The sequence below is a fragment of the Pogonomyrmex barbatus genome, unplaced genomic scaffold, assembly GCF_055798465.1.
Source record: "Pogonomyrmex barbatus isolate J1 unplaced genomic scaffold, ASM5579846v1 scaffold10, whole genome shotgun sequence".
Taxonomy (NCBI): domain Eukaryota; kingdom Metazoa; phylum Arthropoda; class Insecta; order Hymenoptera; family Formicidae; genus Pogonomyrmex; species Pogonomyrmex barbatus.
In genome coordinates, this window is record NW_028297099.1 from 7,978,407 (window position 1) to 8,004,468 (window position 26,062).

At 40.7% G+C, this 26,062-nt stretch overlaps 1 protein-coding gene across 6 annotated transcripts; it reads left to right on the forward strand.

Annotated features, from left to right (window-relative positions):
• The first annotated feature begins 502 nt into the window (after window positions 1–502).
• LOC105426621 (uncharacterized) lies at window positions 503–25,597 on the forward strand. 6 transcript variants are annotated; one of them, XM_089070353.1, is made up of 12 exons: window positions 503–641; window positions 2,345–2,495; window positions 2,583–2,741; window positions 2,879–3,300; window positions 3,410–3,887; window positions 4,288–4,628; window positions 4,696–4,922; window positions 5,072–5,357; window positions 5,434–5,570; window positions 5,706–5,855; window positions 7,347–10,211; window positions 18,782–25,597. In XM_089070353.1, the coding sequence occupies exons 2-12, from the start codon at window positions 2,373–2,375 to the stop codon at window positions 18,934–18,936; spliced, it is 5,343 nt and encodes a 1,780-aa protein (XP_088926479.1). In that variant the 5' UTR covers window positions 503–641; window positions 2,345–2,372; the 3' UTR covers window positions 18,937–25,597. The 6 variants fall into 6 exon arrangements, with proteins under 6 accessions (XP_088926479.1, XP_088926475.1, XP_011636223.2 ...); XM_089070349.1 differs by lacking the exon at window positions 18,782–25,597 and having other exon boundaries at window positions 7,347–18,462; XM_011637921.3 differs by lacking the exon at window positions 18,782–25,597 and having other exon boundaries at window positions 4,714–4,922; window positions 7,347–18,462.
• Window positions 25,598–26,062: the final 465 nt, after the last annotated feature.

The following is a 26,062-nucleotide window of genomic DNA, read 5'->3' on the forward strand; positions in this document are numbered from 1 at the left end:
TGCACACGAAGAGAGCAGGCAATACACACACACACACACCACACGCGCGCGCGCGTTGCGAGTGCGTGCGTGCGTATTATATGCCGTAGTCGCTTCGTGTCCGTCGTGCAGAGTGGAGGAGCGGAAGGACGCGAGAGAGAAAGAGAGAGAAGTGAAGTCGCTCGTGCGTCGGATGTATGTACGCGAAGACGCGTCGTTCGGGGTGCGTCCGTTCGTCTGTCCGTCTGACATTCTGCGCTCCTGCCTTTTTTTTCCCCGCGGCGCGGAAAAATTGCGGACGGACAACCGCGCCGTATTCCGCGCGCGCGATCGCGCGCTTGACATCATAGCCACCCGCGCCATTCGCTTGGCTTGGCTTGCCTTGACTTGGCTTGGCTTGGCTTGGTTTGGCACGGTTTGGCTCGTCTCGGGTCAGCTCGATTCGGCTTGGTCTGTCAGTCGCTCGCGGGACGCAGAATGACGCAGTAGACGGAGAAGACAGTGGTATCATCGGCGGCGGTGACGCGTGCGCGGAGTACAGTGTGGCGGATTCTCTCTATCTCTCTCTCTCGCTCTCCATCACACACGTACCACACGCGACTTCTCCCTTCTCTGTCTCTCCTCTCGCACAATGAGAAAACACGGTGAAGTCTCGCGGTGAAGTAAGTGTTATTACTATGTATATCAGTCTCTCCTCGGTTTTTCATCTCAATCATTATCGATCATGACGACTGATCGATAACAATGACGACGACGACGATTAAATCGCCTGCTCCGGATATGGACGAACGCGCGATGATAATAACCGCGTAACAAGCGAGAGATCTCTTTGTTTCTCCGACGATATTATCCTGCGTCCTCCTTTCCCTCTTCCCCTCCCTCTTTTTGTTCGATGTGCGCTCCGAATGTTCGTCGAACGACGATCCAGCGCGTTCACGGCGCTTTTTTTAACGCGGTTGCGTAAACCGCTCGAGGTCCGAATCGGTCGGTCTATCCATCCGTCCGTCTGTCCGTCCATCCGTCCGTTTTCTAATTTAGTTTTCCGCGATTCTGTTTATCGGAGGTACGACACGACGCGCCATTCGGCGCGGTCGTCGTTCCTTCCTTCCTTCTTTCTCGCTTCGTGACTTTCCCGTCGATTGTCCCTGAGCGCGCGATCCGCGCACAGCTGTGCGTCGCGTTGTGCAACACACGTCTCTCTTTATGACGGCTGGCAAAATAGACTCCCCCTCCCCGCCCTGTCCCGCCTCCCCCTTCCCGTCCCATTCCGTTTCATTCCGCTCCCACCACCAACCGTCGTCAACACATCGCACCACTACCACTACCACCACCATCATCGCCGCAACCACCACCTCGTCACCAAGAGCGATCGACAGGCCGATGCGCTTTCCCACTTTTCGTGCGTGTTAAATAATGCACCGCGTGACGACGTCGACGACGACCGCGACGACGACGACGACGATACTACTTCGTGGGACATTCGGAGCTTCAGCCTCGATGGCAGAAACGGTCGCACGACAACAACGACGACGACGACGACGTCGTGACGTGCAGTAATGTCCGCGACTCGCACGACCGTCGGGCGGCTACGAGCGGTGCACCTTGAACCGTGGGTTCTTTGTCCTCCTCCGTTTACGCGCGCCGAATTACATGATCGGCGATCGTCCCTTCATGAATCCGCGTTTTCCGAAGGGAAAACGCTAATCGCCTCCTCCTCTCGCCCTCCTGGTGATCGCGCTCGCGTTTGCTTGCGCGCGCGCCAGGTTTTATTTTCTTTCCGTTTCCGGACCGTTTCCCGACCGTCATTCGTCCGTTTACGACAGAGACGCGTATCTCGGCAAGGGCATGCGAGTGTTGTCTTCCTTTGTCTCCGATTCTCTGTTCGCCTCTACGTTACTCATCGATGTCGCAAATGTCACACGATGTCGCGACACCGAGAGTTTCCTACGTACACGAAGTTCTGTAAATTCCATGGGAGAGAGTTATTTATTTATATTTTGTATATATAATTTAGTAGAATTTTTAATTAAAGAAATCTCTCTCTACGTTTTGATGTAGTTGTGTCTTTCGGATGGAATTTTACAAGCAAAATCTTCAAAGTGAGCAACGAAATATGAAATCGCAAGAATCAAACTTTCGTGTGCACGATATTCTAAATATTTGACTACTTTAAACAATGTATTACTTGATAGAAACTAAAATTTTGAATAGAAATAGCAAAGCTTTTCATTTTTTCAAATATTCGCAATCTATAAATATTTAACATACATCTACATAATTATTTATTTAATTTATATTATATTTATAAATGCATAAAAATTACTTCATGATGTGATAATAGAAAAAAATTTTGCTATCTTTGCAGGTAGGTAAAATTAATTTGGGAATAAAAAATGTCTGCGGAATCGCCAAGGCGAGGTGTGCATAAAGGAGCTCAAGTTGTTTCACCTCAGCCTATAGTAGATCGATCAATTATTGATAGTGTTGCTGGAATCATCAATGACATAGTACCACAGGTATATAACAAAATATATAACAAAAGTTAATTAAAAATTTAAATTATAATCCATGTAACCTTATGCTATCTTTGGCGTTATTCGCAGGGATATGCTGGAGTATCCAACTCTGATAATAAGGAAACCATATCATGGGCGCGATTTGAATATGCGGATATAAATGACCCCGCTTTATATCCCGATTACAATGAAGGTTCCAGTACACCACCGTTGTTATTGGTATTAGGATATGCGGTTGGTGTTCAGGTAAATCGAATTTGTTAATTGATACAATACAAAGCTTATTTTGTATAGTTTGATATGTGTCCAATATTTTGACACATCTTTCATCATATTTACATTCTTGTGTAATCATAATAATCATCGAATCTTTCAAACTCAAGGTATGGCTGATAGCAGCGACGGGAGAAGCAACGGAAGTTCTATCATGGCGACAAGGTGTGGTTCGTACCCTTCGAATTCTACCAAATCCAAAGACTGACGACGAACACGTCGACGAATTCGAAGCGAAACGGCCGATGGTAGCAGTCTGCTCCGAGCCGGATTCGACACTTCCGGGACCAAAATTTTGCGACGTCAACTTCATTTCCTTAAAAACCGGCGAACCGGTGCACAGTGTAGGCTTCAAACATCCTGTCTGCGACGTACTGGCAAATAGACGATCCGTGGTCGTAACGTTATTAGAAAAAATTGCAGTCTTTGATGCCAGAACATTGCAAAATAATATAACAATCACGACCTGCTATGCCAGCCCTGGCCCAAATCCAAACCCTGTCGCTTTAGGAACACGATGGCTCGCTTACAGGTATAGAATTTTGCAGATATTTTGTACATTCGTTAACAATTTCAGTGCCTTCCAGAGCACGACAGTACTTCGTTAAACTTGATATAATTCGTTTCTGTGATATTTACAGCGAGAAAAAATTAATACCTGCGAGAAGAAGCAGTGGTGGTTGCGAAGGAGAAGGTGTTCAAAGTTACACAGCGACGGTTTTATATGCGGCAAAGTCACTGGGGAAAGGTCTTCGCGGATTAGGAGAAACTGTAGCGTCGAGTCTCACTGGGAATTCAGTATCGCCGATGGCTATCAATAACGCGGGCAATGACGTGACGCAACCAGGCGTCGTTTCAATATTAGATCTTCAGATCGCGAAAGACGAGAAGGAGTTAGACGACACGAATGCGGATGCTGTAATCGCTCATTTTACCGCCCACAGTGATGCGATTGTTGCCATGACTTTTGATTTGACTGGTGCGTTATTAATGACGGCGGACAAGAGAGGACATGACTTCCACATATTCAGAATCCAACCGCATCCTGGTGGACCGACATTAGCAGCAGTGCATCATCTGTATATTTTACATCGTGGCGATACCACTGCGAAAGTACAGGTACATCCTAATACATTCTTGCTAATTACATTTTAATTATATACTTTAATTCAATATTATTGAAAGTGTAAAACGATTAAAATAATTATTTAGAATTTTGCGGTTTCCACTATATCAAGATGAATTATGGATCCAAACATGTTTCATGAATATTACAGTTTACTTCATTAGAACAAGAAATAATCTGATGTTAAGACTTCTTTCAGTAGAAATTCATAATGCTCTAAATATTGATAATGCAAATTTAAAAGCTTCAAATGCATTATCTATTCGAGTGAAAAGTGAAGAAAACAGACTTTTTATTTAAATTATATAAAAAAAACTTTTTTAAATTAAACATATAAGAGAAAATATCTTTGAATTTATATATAAAAGTATTTATTGTATTTTATCATGTTAGGATATGGTATTCTCAAGCGACACACGCTGGGCCGCGATTTCAACCGTAAGAGGTACAACACACGTTTTTCCTGTCGCGCCTTATGGAGGTCCTGTTGGCGTTAGAACTCATTCCACGCCCAATGTTGTCAATAGACTATCGCGGTTCCACAAAAGTGCGGGCTTGACGGATGATGGTACCCGATCTCATTCTCCTGTATCTCATACGGAATTACCTTTGTCCGTATATCCGTACTCCAATCCTAGACTTCCTCCGTATCCTCATCCAACGATATTGCACCCTCTGTCTCAGATTCGGCAACCGTCTTCTTTGAATCAGGTCAACAGCTCCACACAGCCAAGGTAGCTATTGGTTTTGTAGAAAACTAGCTTCACAGGGGACAATAAGCTATAAAGGTGTAATTAAAAGATATCGTATATTTTATAGTAGACCACAGCAAAGACAACGGTTACATTCGGACGATAGTGGTACTTTACCGTTGAAGATTTGCGCGTGCTTCGCTCCACCGAGAGCCTGGATGTACGCACAAAGGGAGTCCAGCAGCAAGGTTGTCAAAAGGGCGGTCGATTCCTTGTTCATTATGGCATGCCATGGAAATATGATACAATACGATTTGGATCCTAAACCAGCCGCTGGTATATTACAGAAAGAAAATATTATATACTTTATTATATACTTTATTGTATATATTTTTTACGGAAAAGATTAGAAAGAGAAAAAGAGATGATTTATATTATTCCTCTAAAAATATATTTTTTTATTATCTAGTAAAATTCGCTTTTAGGAGTACCAAAGGAAAAAGTTTGCGACGATACTACTATTGAATTGGAGGTTGAAGCAAAGGGCCAATGGCCACTCTGTAGATCTCCCAATTCATCGGATCTTATCCCACCTTTGTCTTTATCGAATCCATTACTCAGTGTTTCGTTCGCGCCAAAAAACAATCAAGAATTTGATACAGCCGAGGGTCGTTGGTTAAGTCAAGTGGAAATCGTAACGCACGCTGGACCGCATAGACGATTGTGGATGGGACCACAATTTGTTTTTAAAACTTATAACGCGCCAAGCGGGTTGGTCATCTCAATATCCTCCGATAGATTATCTTTCTGATGGAAATGAAATTTAATGAAAATTAATCGTTATTAGTGTTGCTGTCAATCTGGTTGAAGCGGAAGCAGTCGAAATTGGAATCACCGGATCGCGTCCAGCAAGATCGAAGCCCGTTAATATGCCCCATGCAGCATCTAGGCCATTGATGCCGGTTGTTATCGATGGATCAGGAAGTATGTAATAATCGTTGATAGATCGAATAATGCAAATTACATCACATGTTTCAATTTTAAGATTTGATTACATTATAAGAATAAATCGATTATTTATAAAAACGTAAAAGATTTATTATATTTGATTTTTTACAGGCAGTTATGAGCAATCGCCGAGATTCGTGGAGGCTTATGGTGATCCTTTGGACAGCGAGAATGTGGCTGTTGGTAGCTGTGAAAGTCAACTGAGAGAGGATCTCGCGGAAGCTATGCTCGAGATATCAATCGCATCGCATCGTGCCCCAGGTAAGTGCGCAATTATGCAACGGAGTTTTAATCGAGGACACTAAATTTACGAATGCAGGTCTGCTTCGTTAATCACAGTATCATCAAAGCAATTTAAATCAGTACATTCCGTAATTGTAATTTGTACAAATTTATATTTATTCAATATATTTTGTATATACATTTGTACTATATAATTTGTATTATAATTTTTATTTTTTGATAATGGATAATTTTTTATCGATATAAAGGATGTAGTTGTGAATATTGACAGTATTTTATGTTTTTGTTTTCGTTGTCATTTAATTTGCCTACATTCTGTACATTGCCACACTGTACAGTTACTGTATTCGTTCTTATGTTTAATGATTGTAAAATACTTTTGTTGAATTTCATTAAATAAGTACAATTTTTGACATTGTATATATAAATTTTGCATATTATATACTTACATATATTATAAAAACATCTTAAATATATATATATATATATATATCTCAAATATACGGATTTGAGCTCGCAAAGCTTGCAGGGTATAAAATCCGCGTGTAATTTGATATTGACGCGTGTTTCGACTTGCCGCTTTTTATTAGCAGTATCGAAAAATTGAAATAGATGAAATTTTCGAAAGAAAGAGATATATAATTATTATACTTGCCAACATTTTACGACGACATTGTCATGGTGTATTGCGAAACTTGAGATGTATTCTCACTGAAAGAAAAATACTCGTAAGCAAATCTTTCCTTTTTCTGTGATATTTTCGAACAAAGGCTGAGATCACTTAGCATTGTAAGTTTTGCGTGGACACAGAACTGGCCAGAGGCAGGTATCTCCATTTTGTCCCCGTAACTGTATTACCGAGCACTAACAGCAAGAAATTTTGTTGACGTTTATTCTTTGTATCTTTGGAGAAAAGAAACGTCCAACAAACGATATTACGTGCTGTCTTTTGTACTAACCATGTAGAACCATCACATTTTGCTCGAGCTTCTAGCTTTGTGTATTGACTATTTTGCAATTACGATATGAACGCGAATGTGTTTCTCTTCTTAAGTTTGTCTTCACCCCGTGTAATTCACACGCGCACGGAGTTATGCTAATGCGGAATGTAATAGAAAAGAAAAAGAAAGGATTAGTCATCTTTTTTTGTCCGAGATTTTGTTTGTCAAAGCACAGACTCCTGTAGTTAATCAGAACTCACTCGCATTACATATTTTTTAAAAATCTTTTTTTAAATCTTGACAATTCCACTATGCTTTTTTGTTTACTTGTCGACAAGGCGAAACTATAATCGTATATATACACATATATATATATATAAAATATAATCCCGAGCGAGCATGCGAGCGAGCTAATTATTATTGCAAAAAAAAAAAAAGAAAATGAAAAAAAGAGAAACTTAAGAAAGAAAGGGGGAGAGAGAGAGAGAGAGAGAGAGAGAGAGCGAAAGACACGCGTGAGCAGCGACTCGTGATATTGATACCTGCCAACGGCTTTTTCTGTTACTAGGGAGGCGTACGGTATTTGAGAGGGTGGGTCAGCCGGTAACTAAAGTCGTCAACCCTCACACCGGCACCGTGATTACCGTGTCGGCCGACGAGGATGAGGACGCTATTAGCTCTATACAGGAGTACGACTCCGCCGCGGAGGAGATCCACGCACCTAGAAGCGTGTGCGCGGAGGAGGGTCCGGCCTCGCTCGGCGCGGCGGACCTCCCGGATGAGCCGGAAAGTCGGGCGCTGAATCGCGAGCTCACCGAGATCTGTGCGGAGATGCGCTCGGCAAGCGAGCCGGCGATCGACAGTGTGCCTGACGAGAACATACGCGAGCTGCAGGAACGTCGCGCCCTGTGCGCGGAGATGGCGGCCACGACGACCATGACGACGTCGATCGACTACGAGAGGGAGGAGGCGTTTCGCGACGTGCCGACGAGTCTGAGCCTGTGCGCCGAACCAGGTGAGATCCCGAGCAGTCCGATGACGCAGGCGAAAGAGACCGCGTTATGGTGCAGCAAGGGGAGATCCGCCGACAAGCGGCTCGAGGATTATCGCAACGAGGCTCACGAGCGGCACCTCGCCAAGGCGAAATATGTTGTCAGCTACGACGATGACAGCGTCACGTTAATGGAGAACAAGACGATGCGAAGCGAGAGGAACATCGAGATGCCGAGTGTAGACGAGAGAATCAAAAAACCCATCGCGAGAAGAGCTATCGAGAAGAGCATCGATTCTGAAAAATCTCAGAAACGTTCGGTCGAACAGCGGACGACGCGCGCGGAGAAATACATCATCAAAGAGGACGAGGATAGCGTCGTTATCGAGGATGCGCGATGCGTGGACTCGATGATGACTGTTGGCGCGAGAAAAGAGAGAAGCGACGTCGATAAGAAAAGAGAAATCGAGAGCGCAAAAGACACCAAGATAGCGAGAGACAAACACGAGGTGCCACGTAAAAACAACGAATCGAAGAACCGTTTTTCTCCACGAGAATCCAACGGCAAGGATCGAGTTACGTCCGAGGAAAAGGGAATTAAACGCACGAGAGAGATATCTGTCGATTTACCCGAACCGACGGAATCGGTTATCGATGCAAAAGGAAACTCCATTAAATTTACTTCGGATATGGAAAAAGCGAGACTACTGTCCGAGAGAACTAAAGAGAGCAACCACGACGACGATGATGACGACGAATTGCCGCCGTTGGATCCGCCGCCTCTGGACGATTTCAGTTCTATCGAATATCACATGGTGGAGCCGTGCAATTTCGGCAGAGATGCCGCGTCAACGTCCACCCAGTCCGACGATGATATCGAGCATATTCACGCGTCTGAGGTGATGCAGATGCGAATGAAGATCGATACGGGCAGCGGTAGGTGCAAGGATGCAAGTGCAACTGTCGGCACGATCGCGCAATTGTCTTCTCCGACAACGCGCCGGAAGAGCAGCAAGAGCACGATCTCGGACGACGATCTGGAGTACATACACAGTGTCGATCTTGGCTTTGAATCCGCGAACTTGGAGCGGAATGACGCTAATGCGATGAAATCCTTAACGAGGGGAAGCAACGACGGTTGCCCGCGCAGAAGGCACAGCAGGCATACGTTGTCTTCCGACGATGATTTGGAGCATGTTCAACTGTCGGAAGTCCGTGAGCTGGAACTTGACGCGGCGGTGAGATTGTCGCAAAGAGAATCTCTACAGGAAGCAACGTCGGCAGAGCAGCAAGGAACAAAGTCTAGATCGGGTAAGAGACGGAAGGATATCATGGTGATCGAGAAGAACGATGCGGAAGCCGCGGAGGCTGCGGAGGTCACTGTGATATACAACCCGCTGGAAGACATGTGGTCAAAGTTGGAGGAGACCGAAAAGTGCGATTTCGCCGATCATTTCAAGGAAAAACCGGATGGACCGTACCCGAGCCCCACGAAAAGGTCTAAGAATCGCGGTACGAAAGCAACGAGTTTCTCGTCGTCCTCGTTGCTACCTGCCAAGCGAGTTTCTCAGAGCACCGATACCGACATAGTCGAGATTATCGATATCGATGCGATGCAGAAGGCAGATATGGATGCCGATGCAACGCCGGAGTGCAAGATTCTACCTGTCGTTACCGGGCCGCGTAGCCGAAAGTCTCGCAAGAGCAAGCGGTCACAGTTGGACGGTCAGTCCCAGGAAAACAATTCGACGGAGCTTCCCGTTTCTGCGCCTCTACCTTCGTTCCGTTCTTCCAATGTGAAAATGGCGGAGTTGCAGGAGGCCGTGCAGGAAGCCGTGCAGGAAGCCGTGCAGGAGGAGTCGTTTATAGAACTCGGTTCCAGGAGCCAGGAGTCGAAGGCTCAGACACCGCCTTTGACAGAGATATCTTGGAGCTCTATCGTCAAGAAGAGCATCTCCCCTTCCTCGGACTCGCAAGAAGTCCGCAAGGAAACCGATCTCGAGCCATTGATCGAAGTGGAGGAGAGATCGGAGAGCGGCGAGCATGTGAGAAAATTCGACGAAGCGGAACTTCATGCTAGGGACGATCTTACGTTCTATGAATCTGCGGGAAGTCCGACGCGCGAACGCGAGAGTACACGACGACGTGCCTGCAGGGCTAAGCAGGAAGAGGATGATGACGAAGAACTCTTCGGTGAGAGGGATAACATCGATGTGACGAAGACGGCGGCGACGACGATGGTGAAGGAGAATATCCTCGTAGACATTCACGCACCGATCATAGACGAAGAGCCTCGCACGGACACGGATGTCACGTGCGTCGCAACTGCTCTGACGCGAGCTAAGATCTCTCGGGACAAGGGGGATAACAAAGCGACGGAGGAGCGCAGTCCTCTCCTCGCCTCGGAAGTACCACGATCCGTCGTCGACGAGACACGTCGAGGTAACGTGGCAGCCGAAAGGAGAGAATCGCAAAGAGAATCTTCTTTGCAGCTTCAGCCAACGCGGCGGCAGGCGAAGGACGAGGTAGGCGGCGACGATGGTATCACCACGATGGGAGTGTCCAAGCGGAACGATCCAGTTTCCCCGAAGGTGTCCCCGGAATCCGATCACGGGCCCGCCGAGAAGCGGAACGAAGCGGAGCGCGAGATGCCCAGCGAGCACTCGAGCGCCACCAAGAAAGCGAGCAACAGATCTAAAAGAAAAAAGCGCAGATGAGTAGAGGATTGCTGCATGGACGTACCTAGGGCCAGCCTTGCTCTGTACATACTCCTGATGCAAGTAGCAGGGGTAGATTAGCGTTCGTACGTAAGGAAGTGAGATCACGTCGTAGCTCGAGCGTTTCTCGACTTCGAAGAACTACTTTTGCCCCTTTCGGGCAAAGCGTCGATCGGCGTGCGTCTCGCTATAATGACGATAGGCTCATCTCTCCTCTGTGTCCTCCGAATTTACTTTTGAGGAGTAATTCGTAATTATAGATTTTCAGAGACTCGTTTGTGAAAATTGATATTCAAAATAATCACAACCAGATAGAAAATATGTAAGAGAGATCGTTATGTACATGCGAAATTATTGTCATCTATCTCAAAATCGCGTGTTATTTGGCCCTATCTTCGTTTCGAGTGTCTTGTCAATGTCGGTATAATTAACGTCGGTCGCAAAATCACGGTACGAACCATATATTATGTTCAGGGCAATATAGCGGGCAAGGTTGCGTTCTAGCGGATGTCATGACCCTAATTAGTCGCTTCGACGTTAGCTCTAATGGGGTGTAGAACTAACGAGGGAGCTCCTAGGATAGGATCGCGTTTCGCCATCCGATAATACCCGTGTAGCAATTTCAATTCGACTGCCTTAGAACGTAATGCGTTTGAATTCTATATGGTGCAAACAAATTGCGTGTATCTATATATATCGTTTGCCCATTATCATAATGTAAATGTAATTGTTTGGTGCAATTAACGAAGTGACGAACGCTCTCGGCCATTAGGTGTTCATTTGCGGGATTGATCTTCTAGCTAGTTCTATTCTCGAGTGACGACCACATTGTTCAATATGCAATAGGCTATACATTTCTTCGTTATAGTACAAAGTATCTTCATTGAATTCATTCATCTTTTGTTTACTGCCGCGAATTATGGTTCTCGTCGAACGATGGCAGTGGAATACGGAGAGGAATCATTATGAAATTAAAAAGATTTTTCAATCATAGTAATTTGTACAGTCGGCTACAATCAGGAGCAAATCACTGATTGCTTATTTAGCTGTACACATTCTCGTGCACCTTTGTATAATGTCTACTCGATTTCGAAGAGATTTTCAGAGGACTCTCTATATCATCGATCATTTACATACGGTATGCAGACAAGTATTTCCCGACAAATTGTTGACGAAACAATTATTAATAATAATGGTAATAGCGTAGTAGTAGTGATAGTAGTAATAATAGTAGTGAAAAAGGATGATAAAAAATCCGCGTTTGCACTATAAATCTTTAATATAATGTGTTCTATATGATTCCTCAGACGCGTTCATCTTTGCGCAAACCACGCCTGTTCAAATGTTTACCGTTTAAGTATTGCTTTACCATCACAAATTTAGACGTAGCTCATATTGGAAAGATTACTATTCCGATTGAGTGTAAACTGTGTCTCCAGAATTAAGAAATTTAGGCAATGCAAGAATAACGATGTTGATAATGTGAAATAGTCAGTGCTTTTCTTCTAAATATGAATCTTCTCACAGTGCTTTTTTTCAAATGTGAATCTTCTTGAATCGAAACACTTTCGTTTATTATTATTGTGACTATCTTCAATCTAAATTTTAACTGAATTCTGTCTCCTCCCATCAAAGTTTTATTTTTTCTAAATATTCTATTTTTTCCTAAAGAAATCCTATCTACAGAAGGAAATCTGAATTTTTTTGTTATTTTAATTAGTTGATATTGTAAGATTATTATGTTCCTTTGTTAATTTTTATAACCGATTTTTATAATCAATTTTTGAGCAAAATTATTAATTTATATAATGTAACGTTGTATTAATAATGGATACATAAGGAATCATGTAAAGTAATTTGATGCAATCGATGAAGCTGATTGAAGTTCACTTACTCGATGCAAATTACGCACCTCTAGAATTCACATCATTAACGTTAATGTGATTTGTCAGTATATTAATGTCCGCATACAGCATAATCTTTCATGTTGAAAGATTAATATTTCGTAACGATATTTATTATTGATAAATTATAACATATTTTGCCATTGCTTAAAATCTTATTCTACAGTCTTATTTTTGTGAGGTATAAAACCTGTAATTTACTTTCAAACTTAAATGAGATTCTTTGCAAATTCCAATTAAAGAGAGATTATATTCTTAATTATTTTAACATTTTCTTTTTCGAATCTTATTTATTTTATTATTACTATGAATATTTACTCATATAAATCGAACAAATTTTTACAAATTTTTACAAGTTATTTAAAGGGAAGAACGCAATTTCTTTTAGTTTGAAAACTAGATTGTTTTTTTTACATTTTAAATTATATAGAATGATTTCTGAACATATTTCAGCGTCTAAGAAAATTAATTTAATATATATCTTTGCAGAGTCCTCAAATCAGAATAGATAATGCATTTTCAACTGGGCAAATTTCAAACAAAAATTTCTTATTTATACAATTATTAAATTAAATTTCAATTTAAATCTTATCTTTGATTTGAATATGTGGATCTAACAAGTAATAATATATAACAAGAAAAAAAATATAAAATAATATAATATATCTTCCTTGATTGTGCAATGCATTCTCCTCATTAAATTATTTATAATTATTTAAGTCTTAAATAAAATATGAAGTATTCTAAACTTTTTGACTGATAGCTTGTATAAAATTTAATGATGAAATACTCAAGTTTATAACATATTTAAATTGCTCCAATTTAAAAATGATGAAAAATTAAATTATTCATGATAATTAAGAGGACATTCCTAATTAATCCGAAATTGTTAAAGAAAAAATTTACGAAAATTTAAAGATTCAAAATTTAATGAAGTTCATAAAAATGATTAAAAATTCATGACGTGTAAAATATTGCATAAATGATGTACAAATATTATCAAGATATTATTGTAGTGGCCTAACGCCTATATATAAAAATGGGTCAACTCTTTTACATTTTTACATACATTTAAACTAGAGAAAAATGTTCTCTTAATTTCAATGATCACTTTTTGCATATATTGCTTTTCGTTTTTCTCTATCTTCTTTGTGGCAGTTAATTCTATTCTGTAGTTCTCCTCTCTCCAGGTTTTTTCGAATTTTCGAAACGGCGAAATGACAGGCGTATTCTTGATGTGTAAAAATTTCAAAACGTTTTTGAATGTTACACGCGAGATAGAAAACAAGGAGGAAAAATAAGAAAAAAGCGTGTAAAACGTAAAGCGTGTTCAACGTGTTGCCGATGGTGACGCATAAAAAAATGTGTGTGCATAGATATAATTACATTTCTTGTATATCGTAATTAGTGGTAAAAGGAAAAAGAAAAAACAGATATCGTGTGCGAGAATGTATCGAGAAAAAAAAAAATGATGAAAATATTCAATAAACTCAGTAGCTTCGTGGCAGCGATCCTCTATCGCTGCACGGCATAGAGAAATTCAGGTGGGAAAACCACGTTGAGAGGCGAATTTATTTATTTATTTGGAGATCAATCGTAAAATCTAATTTTAAGCGAGAACAGAGAGTGTAGAGGGTGAACTACGCGAGTCTCCGCTAATCTGATTATATTTGAATTGATTATCAGCATCATCAGAGCAAGTAACTCATATTTATTTCAGGAGAAAAATACAGATAGTTTACGTGGTATTATACAGTTGTCTCGTAGGTTCTTTCGAATTAAATTGTAAAAAGGAAAGGAAAGGATAATTGTGTCGGCCGTAATATCCGCTGAATGCAACGCACTGTACTATCGTATTTGTGAACGACAGTGTAAGTATCATGTCGCACAGAGAGTTCGTACGTTACGGCTCGCAACGACCTGAATCTTTTTCCAAAAATCACCTTTTTCAATTTACTCGAAGAAAAGGAAGCGTTAACGTGATTTTATCCTGTACACTCTCCTCGTATTCGGGCCTCGCGCCGAATTTCACGAAAGAAAGAATTCTTTATCAGACTGTGATTGCCCCCTCGGCTGGTAGTGATCTCGATCCTAAGCGGCATTAGGTACCTTGCGTCATTACGTACAGCTTGACGCATAAATACGCTGATTCTAATTCGAAACTCATCCCTTCGTTTGATCTTCGTCGCGATTATTTTATTCTACTATCGCATTACATGCGGGCATGTATCACGCGAATGGGGGAAAAAAAAGAAATAAAGAAAAGAGAGAGAAAGGGAGACGAAGGGAGAGGCTACGTCGTCTACGTAGGTTCAAATGATTTGATGACAAATCACTGCGTGCGAGATGTGTGTGATGCGTGCGATGCGTATGTGTGATGCGCGGAGAGTGTCGAACATCGTGATCGATCTGCAAACACAAATGCATGCGTGCGTATGTGTATTGCGCTCTCGAGAGATACGTCGGAGGTACGTCCCCGTCGCTCCCGTTGGCAAATTGCGTTGACATTCAGCGAGAGAGAACGAAGGTGAGAAAAACCCACCCGCTTCATTGTCGCCGCAATTCGAGCGTATATCACGTGCGTTTCCCATTCACTTTCCAGCCGCAGCCCGTGGCAGGGAGAGGGGAAAACCTCGAAATAACAATGATTGATAACGTCCAAATTACAATTGCACTTTATACACGATCACTCGCTCTCTCTCTCTCTCCCCCCCCCTCCCCTCTCTCGAGTCCTCGATAATACTTTTTGACTTCTCTCGAGAGACGGAATATCGTATCATTTTTCAGAGGCAATGTTCGTGTAGATATTACTTATTGTAATACCGTAGACATGTGTATGTACTAATTTATAAAATTGCTAGGAAGGATTTAGGCCACGTTGCATCGAGAATCGTTGATCGAGCGTTGATCCCCTGGATTTGTAGCAATTTGTGATTATTCTCTCTTCTTAGAGTTTTAGTTGGGCATATACATGAGGATCAGGAATGCCGAATTGACGCTGCATTGGTGCAACCGGGCCTAAACGTATGGGAGATTAACGATTAACAGGCGGAGGCACTTGGCCGCCGAATTTATTTATAATTTTCAATGATTCTATTTTCTTTTTCTGTGTATAGCGAGTTACAATTTACCTGTGTATTTACCTGAGTAGAATTAAGAACAATTAACCGGTACTTCTTCACGCGGAGGTATTCTTCTATTAAAAGAAAAAAAGAAAAAAAAAAGAGAAATACAACTGGCCGAATACATCATTTATCGCGATACTTCAAATGTATCGCAATGAACCTTTTGGATACCGTTACAGTTTCGAATTTGTATGTACAGTGGCGATTAGAATGATACTCCGTATTCATCGATATAGATTTACCATGAGACAATCTATTTATAGAATCCTAACGATAGACAAATAACGAGAAATACGAATTATGAAAAATTAATCGTCGGTCTTAACAAGATCAAAGAAATCGTGAATGGGAATCGTTTGGGATACGATTAATTCGTTTTTATTTTTTTATATTGTAAGTTATCTGTTTACATATCAAGTGCAAGAATCAAGGTAAAACAGTCGAGTTATTTAGTTATTGAAAATTCCCAAAGTTTTGGCAATTGACGCTCTTTACATCGATTAATAAATTTCTCGAATTATCAATGTTTAACACATTTATTATTAAGCATATGTATTATCTGAATTGCATTTGTTCGATCTTTCAGGATCGTAAATCGTATCAGAGAGTGCAATATTGAAATGGTGAGACGTTACAAGATTTATGAATTAGACGATAGAAAAGTCTTGTATCGAATGAATTCTTTTCTGTGTTTTCGAACGTCGAGTATTTATTTTCTGTTGAATCTTTCTCGAGACCGACGATATGAATTTTCCGCCACTGTACGTCCCACGGCGTGACGAAGAAGGCAATAATCGCGGAAAGATTCGAGCGTGTCGCGCAGCGCGACTGCCTTCGCCGATATGTAAATGTAACACCATTACGGCAGCCGATAGATTGATCATCGATTTTACTTTCATATTTATTCGTATGACTTAGGACGCGGAGACTCTATCTCTCTCCGATAAGCTTTAGCTTGTAGATACGTTTAGCGTGCTTGATGTAAAGAATTTTGTCAGTCTCGTTCGTTGGCCCTTTATCTCATTCTCGTAAATGATTCTGACAGTAGGCCGCCCGGAAGTGGCTGGTGAGTGTAAAAATGTGTACGATGTTCGCTTGTGTGATGTTACAATGCCAAAGTCCGGACTGTTACATATTTTAATTTACTCGGTGTAAGTCTACGGTCGATCGACTTGTTACTCCTTTGGGTGTGCAATGAGAAAAGATTGCGCTCGGATAAGCGAAAAATCGGGAATGATAAGTATTAATGTTAAAAGAAGGATAATAATAAGGATAGTAAAGGATAATGAGGATTCTTGCTTGACGCGAGGCAAAGAATAAGAACCTATCATGTTAAATATATATTGATTCTGATTTGACTAATCTGAGCAATATTTTCTCGGTGCACAACAACGGTGCTCAGTATTATTTTCTTTATTATGAATTGCGCTGTGCAATTTTTAGCCGCGCTCTTATTTGTCGATGAATGAGGACTGACTCCTGTGCGAACTGCAAAAGCAATTTTAAATGTGTATCCATTGTCGCACGTGTAATACATATCGCGTTTTGTGAAAAAGAGTGTCGCTGGTCGAGACGAAGAGAAATATCAAATTAGCCGAATTAGACGATTGGTAGTTTTTTTTCTTAAACAATTTTTTTTTGTTTTAATTTCACCTGTCGATAAACGATAAAAATAAAAATCTAATTCAAGAAATCTTTTTGAGCTTTTGTCGCTGTCTTTCGTCGTCGACTCGCGGCACTCTTTTTCCCAAGAGATAAAAGCGGATTCTACGCGAATGATGTTCTTGAAATATTTGTGAAGTAGTTACTTGTCTACTAAACATAGGGAATACTCTCAGGAACGCACTCTCGGTGTTAATATAAAATTGGGAAATATCAAATTTACTCGAGAGTTCCCCAATTAGCCAGCAGCTAAGACGTATTAAAAATCGACGGCATTACTTTTTCCCATTTGGATTTGGAGCGTTTAAGCTGCATGTGTCGCTCGATATGATCTCAATTAATTAACTATCGAGGGAGAATCGTCCACGAGAACGAGAAAAAAGGAAGCGAACGGGAAGCGCGATGCCGTTCTCTTCTACAGTATAAAAATCGACTGTGGCGGAAACACGCCGGAATGTATTGTAAAATGCACTAACGACTTTAATGATTGTAATGACAAATGTACAAAAAAAAAAAAAACAGACAAAAAACAAAACGAAATTATGTCCGACACGCGCGAGACGTTAGCGAGATGTTAGCTCGCGGAAGAGACGCTTCACCACGAGCAGTTGCTAATGCATAAGAAAAAAAAAAAAAAGACAAAAACGATAAAACGAAAATAAAAGTATACAGCCATACCGCATACGCATGCTATTTTTCTTAAAAAGTTTCTCGTCCTCTTAATTGCGATTTACGTACGATATATGCATATGCTTGTGGATCTATATTTGCATCGTATACGTTTAGCATTGAACAACTTTTTAAAAATATTTTGAAGATTCTTGGAGCACTCCAGCGCAGAATGTAATCATACATGTATAATTAAATTGAATATATAATCAGATAAATTTTATAAAATTATTAAACAAGATATGACATAAAAATATTTTATTGCACAATATTTAATTGCATTCAGTTGAATTATGTGTTGTTGTACAAATATTTTACACAATATTTGCAATGGGAAACTCCAAGTTGTCGATTTAGACCCTTACCAGATGCACTTATACATTAAGACGTTTTTGCTTTTGATCGTCATATTGATTAATTCGTCGCTAACGTGTTCAACGCTAACTACATACATGTGAATACAGATCAGGGAGTCTTTTCTTGGCTCGAATAAAGGGTCTATTGATACATATATGTCATCGGTCTCAAGGAGAAATTTGCCAACTGAATCATCCAGTAGCTGACAAAATAAAGAGACTTGAAAACTTGTGTACAAATAAACATTCGGTTTTTTGAATCTTGATTTAATTATTTATTTTTTTCCTTTTCCTTTATTTCGGTTTTCATCAATTTCAAGTAAACTTCTGATATATATCTCGCAAGATTGGATTCGTGGAGAGACACTAAATAGACAACATTCGTCATTATTTTTTTTAAGCTTAAGAACTTTATCCTTAAGGCCAATGACGTAAATTGATAACTAGCTGATAAGCTATAAGTCTCTTCGTGCAGCGCAGCATGATTTTTTTTCTTAAAAGCGCGACGAGACGAGTTTCTGTGCACGAGGAAGCCGCTCCTCACCGAGCCGTAAATGACCTGGTCTGTGTTTTTTTCAGGTGGTAGCCAGTCGGTGGCCAGTTACGAGGACCTGAGCTCCAGCAGTTTCAGCTCCGCTAGCAGGGCATCCCTGGACGCGAGAAGCTCACCGACGCCGTCGTACGGAGCTGAGAACATGATGGTGTTCCCCGGTGATAGTAGCGGCTCCATTTGAGATTATTTGAGATGCGCAGCCATGCTGCCCAAGTGGCTGCGCTGCCTCAGGTAAAGAGAGAGCGGTACAAGGAAGAAGGGGAAGGAGAAAAGGTAGAAGAAGAGAAAGAAGAGGAGTTCTCTGCGGAAGAGGAGAGTCCTTGCTTCGAAGGGGAGAGGCCGCTCCGTTGCGCCGTACGATCACTCTGTCTTTCCAAAAGACCGTCGACCACACAAAACTCTGTTTTTCTAAAGTTCCGCTGACACGCGAGATACATCACGTAGTGGGACGGACGAGAGGCGCAAAGTGCGTCAGCGGAATGGATAAATAAAATGAGGACAATTGCGCGCATATGTGCGTGTATGTATGTATGTGTGCATGTATGTATACGTATGCACGTATGGATGTTTAAAATGAGAGATGAAGGAAAGTGTTAAGTCGAAGGAAAAAGAGTAGATGTTAAGGGGAAGGTGAGAGCCATGCAAGCGAACTTTGGCCGCGACTTTGCTACGGGGCGCGTGCGTATGCACAGAATGCGTTTTCCTTGCCGTGAGAGTCGCGCGCGTTATTGCCATTATCTTATTTCCTCTTGTTGCCTCTTCGCCTACTCCGTTCGCTTACTCCTGCGCGCGATCACGCGGGGTTACGATGCTCTCCTCTACGTACAACCCTTCGCAAGAGGCACGTAGAAAGCTAGTGTCGTCCGCGTATATCCGCGCGTTCTACAAAGACGTAAGGGAAGAAAGGGGGAAAAAAAAAAAAAAACAAAGTCCGCGCTTCGCGAGAGCCGCGACAATATTTCGTTTCTCGACCTCTCGGTCGCGCTACACTGATATCTAAGAGACTATTTTACGGTAAAGTTATGCTGATTATTAATCCCTATATATTTTTGTACTTTTTGGTATATCTCTCCCCGTGGACGCACGCACGCACGCACGAGGTATATCGTACCCTTGCCCCCCTGTCCCCCGAATCTGCAATCTGCATTTGTGATAATTGCATTTTGTACACTCTCTCCTCGTGCAATTCGTCGGTATCCAATGCTCGCGATTTGTTGTTCGAATACACGAATATTTTCGTGATTTTCGTGAATGTAGTTTCTTCCCGCTCTACTCGCGTTCTCTCGTTGGCATGTCGATCGATTCGGATCATTCTCAAATGATTTGTTTGCATATATATATATATATATATATATATATATATATATATATATATATATGGATGCAATAAGTGATAACACGGTATCTTATCAAATTGATTACAAATTTCACATTGCTATAAAAAAAGAAAACTAGATTGGTAATAATCATCGATTTCTCTTCAATCCTGATGAGAATCGAGATCAATGAGTTTCAATTGGATTCATTAAACACATCATTTGTTAGTCACATAAATATGATGTAAATAACAAAGTAAATATTTTTATTATATGTTTGCACGGCAAAGGCGCATCGTTTGAGGGTGGTTTAACGCGGCACGAGGGAGATCGCCACGCCGAAAATCAGGGAAACCACCAAGTTTCATCGAGTTTCATTTCTGCTCCAGCGCTCGTTCGTGAGCAACCAATCTGTCTTTCGCGCGGTTCCAGATCGAACGGAGGATTCTTGAGGTTTTTAAAATATCAGCAACTGGATGAGATGTGACCGAGGTTTAGCTAATACTAGGTATAGAAAATCCTCGAAAGGACATCGCGAGAAACATAAAGTGTACGATGTAGCGCGCCAGAGTATACCACAAAAACTTGGCAATCTATATATAAATAGATGTTGTTTCTCTCTCTTTTTCAACAATTATACAGACCCAAAACAAAAACGTAATCTCGAGCAGCAGATTTTCTGAAACCTCCCCGGACGCCGGCGGTCTGCCCAGTTTTCGTGGAATACCCAGCGATTCTTCTTTTTTCTAAGTGATATATCTAAAATAATGATTAGCGAATAGCGCGCGCGATCGGTGCCATCTGGACTCGAAGAGGCGGGAGGTAGCATAGATTAATTGTTAAATATTTGCGTGCGAGACTTTTATAGTATGATCTCCGTTGTGCGTACGCGTAAGCGACGAGTAGTTTTTATATAGTTGAGCAACAAGGACACGGCGTATGTGTTAAACAGAAAAGTGTAATAGCTGCTTGGTAGAGACGTTCTCATCGCATTTTCGAAGCAGATTTCAATAGTCTCGCTTTGCTCAATCCTCTCCCTCTCTACCTTCAATTTTCTACCTTTTACCTTTTCTATCTATATCCTTTATCTTCACTTTTCACCTCTTTTCCGCCGCAACCGAAATGTATCGAGCTATATGAAAGTAACGTGTGAAAAAAAAAACTTGTAAGCGTAACAGGTACTCGACCAGGCGTTATTATCGCGTCTGCTTTTAAGGAAGCGAGTCAACTCTCTTCAAAGGGAGATTAGTAAGCGTTTTAGAAGATATATTTAGGATGTATGTCAGAGAACGTAGGCAAGACCTTAATCTCGTACTTTCGATGATAAAGAGTTTTAGTACGCGGATTTATCGTGCCGACGTATATATGCACGCGTGTCTGTGTCACCAGCACACCGAGCTAGGAAACAGTGTTCTAATTCCTGGATGCATAAACATTTTAATGCGAGAAGTAATATTGATTTTCTTCGTATCGAGTATCATCGAAGAAGACGGTTAAAAATTTCAAAAAAAAAAAATCTTTGGGAAAGGGAAGAGACTTAATTAAAGGAAATACTGAGTAAAGAAAGTAAATGAGATCTCGAAGTAAACGAGATCTTTATGCGTCCAAGAATTGAATCGCGTTCTCATTGCTGCACCGAATCAAATACGCGGCGCGTGGCATTACACGTATATTTTTCTACCTCTTATTTTTCCGATAGAGCCACTGAGAAAATTAGGCAGGACGAGTCCGCAGGCTCCGATGCGCGGTGCGAGATAGCACAGAATCGTAGATAATAACAATTACTGTAACGATAACTTATAGATATATGTATAGAATGATTATATCCCCTGGATATCCCCACGCTCTCGAGAGACGATTAGGGATCCTCGATGTATCGGGAAATCTCTCGCATCCTGATTCTCGCTTTATACTTACACGGAGGTTTTTAGTCAACAGACAAATCAATTTTATATCACTGTTGTGACACGAGGTGCACGGATTTCGGAAGAAAAAGCGATGCGGATGCAGATATCTCCCAGTGCGAAATTGAATTTGCAAAAGAAGATATCTCGTCGTTTTTCCATTTTTTAAATTTGATACGGTAATACAGTTTGTAGGATGACTTATCGTCGCTTGGCGAAATCGAAATTTATAGCTTGCAAAGTGAGTATCTTAAGATAGAATAGCTCCTCACGGTGTCTTTCGAAAGAGAAGAACAGGAGGTTGTTCAATCAAAAAAAAAAAAAAAAAAAAAAAAAAAACCCACGCTGCAAAATTTGCGTAATCGGATCTCGAGAGTCGATCTTTCACCCTCGATGTTAACGAAACGAGATGTGCGAACGCGAATCGTTTTATTCACCATCTGCAATACGAAGGAACATTTCGCGATTGATCAGATTTGTTAAAAAAAAAAAATAGCACATCCTCGGTTCGTGAATTATCTGTTGCTGTATACACGAAATTTCTCTGATTCTGCTGTTATTTTTATTTTTACGATTGTGATTTTGTGGCCAAGTATATACCGTTTCTCGCATCTCTTAGAACGAACTATGAGTGCATAAACGTTAGAAGAAATCAATAGAACAGGAAAATTCCGTCGTGTACATGTCGCAGTTGATTCCAACTGCGTTTATTATTAATTAATTCATCATTGCACGACGAGAACAGCATCCAGCGAGACATTAGGTGCCTTTAGTTATATCTTTCAATCAACAGTGTAATACAAAAACGGGAAACGCAGAGTGCTTAATAAATGTAGATTATATATATTTTAAGAACCAATTTGTTCTTAAAATATAGAAAACGGTAAATTGAAAAATATTCGAATCTGAAATCTCTGATGGAATAAAAATTATATTTTTTTCCGTGAAATTGTTGAGAAGCTATTATATAGAATTATATAATATTGATAATTGAAGCACGATGAAGTGCTGAGAACCAAGTTTTCTTCGGTAAAATGGAATTTTAAATGGAATTTAAATGGAATTTACAACAACAATTTAATTACTATTACATAGAGATTCTCTTTAATTAATAGAAATTGGAATATATTACATTGGGCATTCTACACGTATTTGATAAGAAATTAATTTTTATTAGATGATATTATAGAAGTTTAATTATTATTAAAACTCTGTTTTTTCTAACTTTGTAAGGCTTTATTGATAAAATAGTTTTAATATTGAAAATTTTTGAGGACACAAATGGTCGCGTTGTTGAATTTTTCAGGTGCAAAGGTTGCTTGCAATTCCGTCGAAGGATCCACAGTAATTGTGAAACATTTTCGAGAATTGCTAATGCAAAACTATCAGTGTGATCGAATAATCACAGGCTTGGTACTTGGATATAAAAAATAAAACTTCTTCCTGCGATTTCTTCAAATTGAAGATATTTTCCGGTTGGAACGGTAGTTGAGATCGTTCATGAAAAAAGGGACGCATTTTAATGGCTCATGATGAAAATAATCATTAACTTCAAAAACCTTACTCTCCCATTATTTTCGATAAATAAATATTTTTTCAAAAGATTACTCTGATTACTATGATGTGTCCTTTTTGCTGGACGATCTCAATTTCGATCTCACGGAGATATCTGTAGCAAAGATCAAAATCTGTGGAAAAGAAGGCGAAACGGCGTTTGTAACAATCGAATCTCTGAGATTTTAAAATGCGAAAGTACCATCGCATTCGTCGGGATACGCCACGAGGAATGCAACTTTCTCCCCGCGAAACGACATCGCTGCGTCAACTGAATTTTATCATTTGTACTCTTGCGTACCTTTCGACCGCGCTACCCTTCGATACGATTTATAGTGTGAGAGAGAGAGAGAGAGAGAGAGAAAGAGAGAGAGAGAGAGAGAGAGAGAGAGAGAGAGAGGCCGCGAAGACATTCCACGAGACTTTAACTTTTATCGGTACAGCATCAAATCATTGGCGCAAACTCTTAACTCCCCCGATCTAAGCCGCCACGCAGTTAAACGGATATAAGTAAATAAGACAAGGAGATATGAATATACATATATATATATACATATATATGTACGTATATAAAAATAGTGTAGATCGCTAATTGTATAATACTTCTGCCGACGTAGACGCGGAGCACCTTTGTATCGTGAATTTTTTTGTCCTCTGTCGCGCGACGCGTTTGTAAATTGTAAATCTTCGTCGAGGGAAGATGACGATCGTGAGAGCGAAGTGCTGTGATTGTGAGCCGCTGGCAAGGAAATCGGCGTCTGAGGAACGACGATTGCTGTGCCACGATCAGCGTACTGGCTGACGGTGATGATGACGATGATACTCTTTGTAAGTTACGATACATTCGCAATATAGCAACGGCGATTTCCGATTACCGAACACAACAATTCTTTACGATTAATTTAATTTCACGAGTTTCACGAGGATCAGGGGACTGCTCGAGCTTCGGAATGTAAATAGATAATGAAACGTCCCTTTTCCAGATTAATCCGGTGATTTCGAAGCGTCTAGAGCATCTTGTTTTCTGGACGGTCCTTCAAGTCTCTCTCTGGTTCGCTTATAAAAATAACACGCGGGCTGAGAAGATCAGGAAGGACCGGGGAAATCGCCGCTGCGTAGCGACGCGCCACGTGTGCATGGAAGAGAAAAGAAAGAAAGAAAGAAAGAAAGAAAGCCAGATTGTGATGACCGATTTTTCGACGAGGTCTCGCGGTGGCGTCGATGCAACGAACACGGAATAGGAATCGCATGACGACGAACGCGAAAAGAAGAGACAGAGGCAAAGAAGGAAAAGAACGAATGCTTGTGCATTTAAAATTCTCAAGACGGAGAGGGAAAATGAGATAGTTTAGATTTCCTACTGAAAATACATAATCGCCAAAGGGTTCCACGTGTCAATTCAGCTCAACAAGTTCGAGAACCCGAGAAAAACCAATTTATTCCTCCATCAGGAAAGTTATCTTTTCTCTCAACCTCTCGACATCGATTTCCTTAGGTTCTTATTAAACAGGCAAGTTTGATTTGTGTTTTCTTTCGGCATTATTTCTTCGTTAAGAAGATTCGATTTTTGTTGGACGAGAAAATAGAGAATGAGGATTGACTTCCATCTAGTAAAAGAGATGTTCGCATTTATGACACCGCGTCACTTCGGCCTACGTATAACGGTTTTTCATATATTTTACTATATTACGTACTTTGTCAGGGCTGAAAGACACAGCTAACTAATAAATACACACACACACACACACACACACAAAAGAGAAGTGAAAAAAAATACGAAAAAAAGAAATATGTATATCTTATACATATATACATGAATAGTGTGTAAGCGTAATACTTTATGTCACATGCATACAATCGTGTTGACGGAGCATAGTGATTCTTAAATAACAGCCGGCCTCGGGATCCTGTCGGCCGTCGTGGCCTCCTGTTCACAGGTTTAACGGTGATCCCGGCGTCGCGCTTGCCGCGAAAGGTGTTTTGTAATTGTGATGGGGCGGATGGATTCTTTGAGAAAAAAGAAAAAAAAAACAAAAGCAAATAAAAGATTTTTAATGACTGCAACGAAGACGGGAGTCACGACAGTGCAGTTATTTTCGCCTTATTTCCTTTCTGTAATTACATGATTATCCTTTCAAAGTGAAATTAGACTTGAGAATCGTGATTGTTATACAAGCGAGGATTATCATCTTTGTAATATATTTTGTTCAATTTAATTCTTTTGTAGCGCTGTACTTGATGAAATTTGTATTTTCACCAAGATTGTTTTAGAATGAAAATATAATATTCGAAATATTTCAATAAATATTACAAATAAGACAATAAATTATACAACAAATTGCAATTTATTTTGATGATATATTAAAACGCGCGATAGAAATAACGAATTAATCACTTGTTTACTTAATGTTCTAATAAACCGCACCGTTATAATATAAATTACAAAAATTTGTAATATTCACAGCGTGAGACAAACGAGAATGGGAAATATAGAGGTGTAACCAGTACATGATGGACTTGATAGTAATCAGAA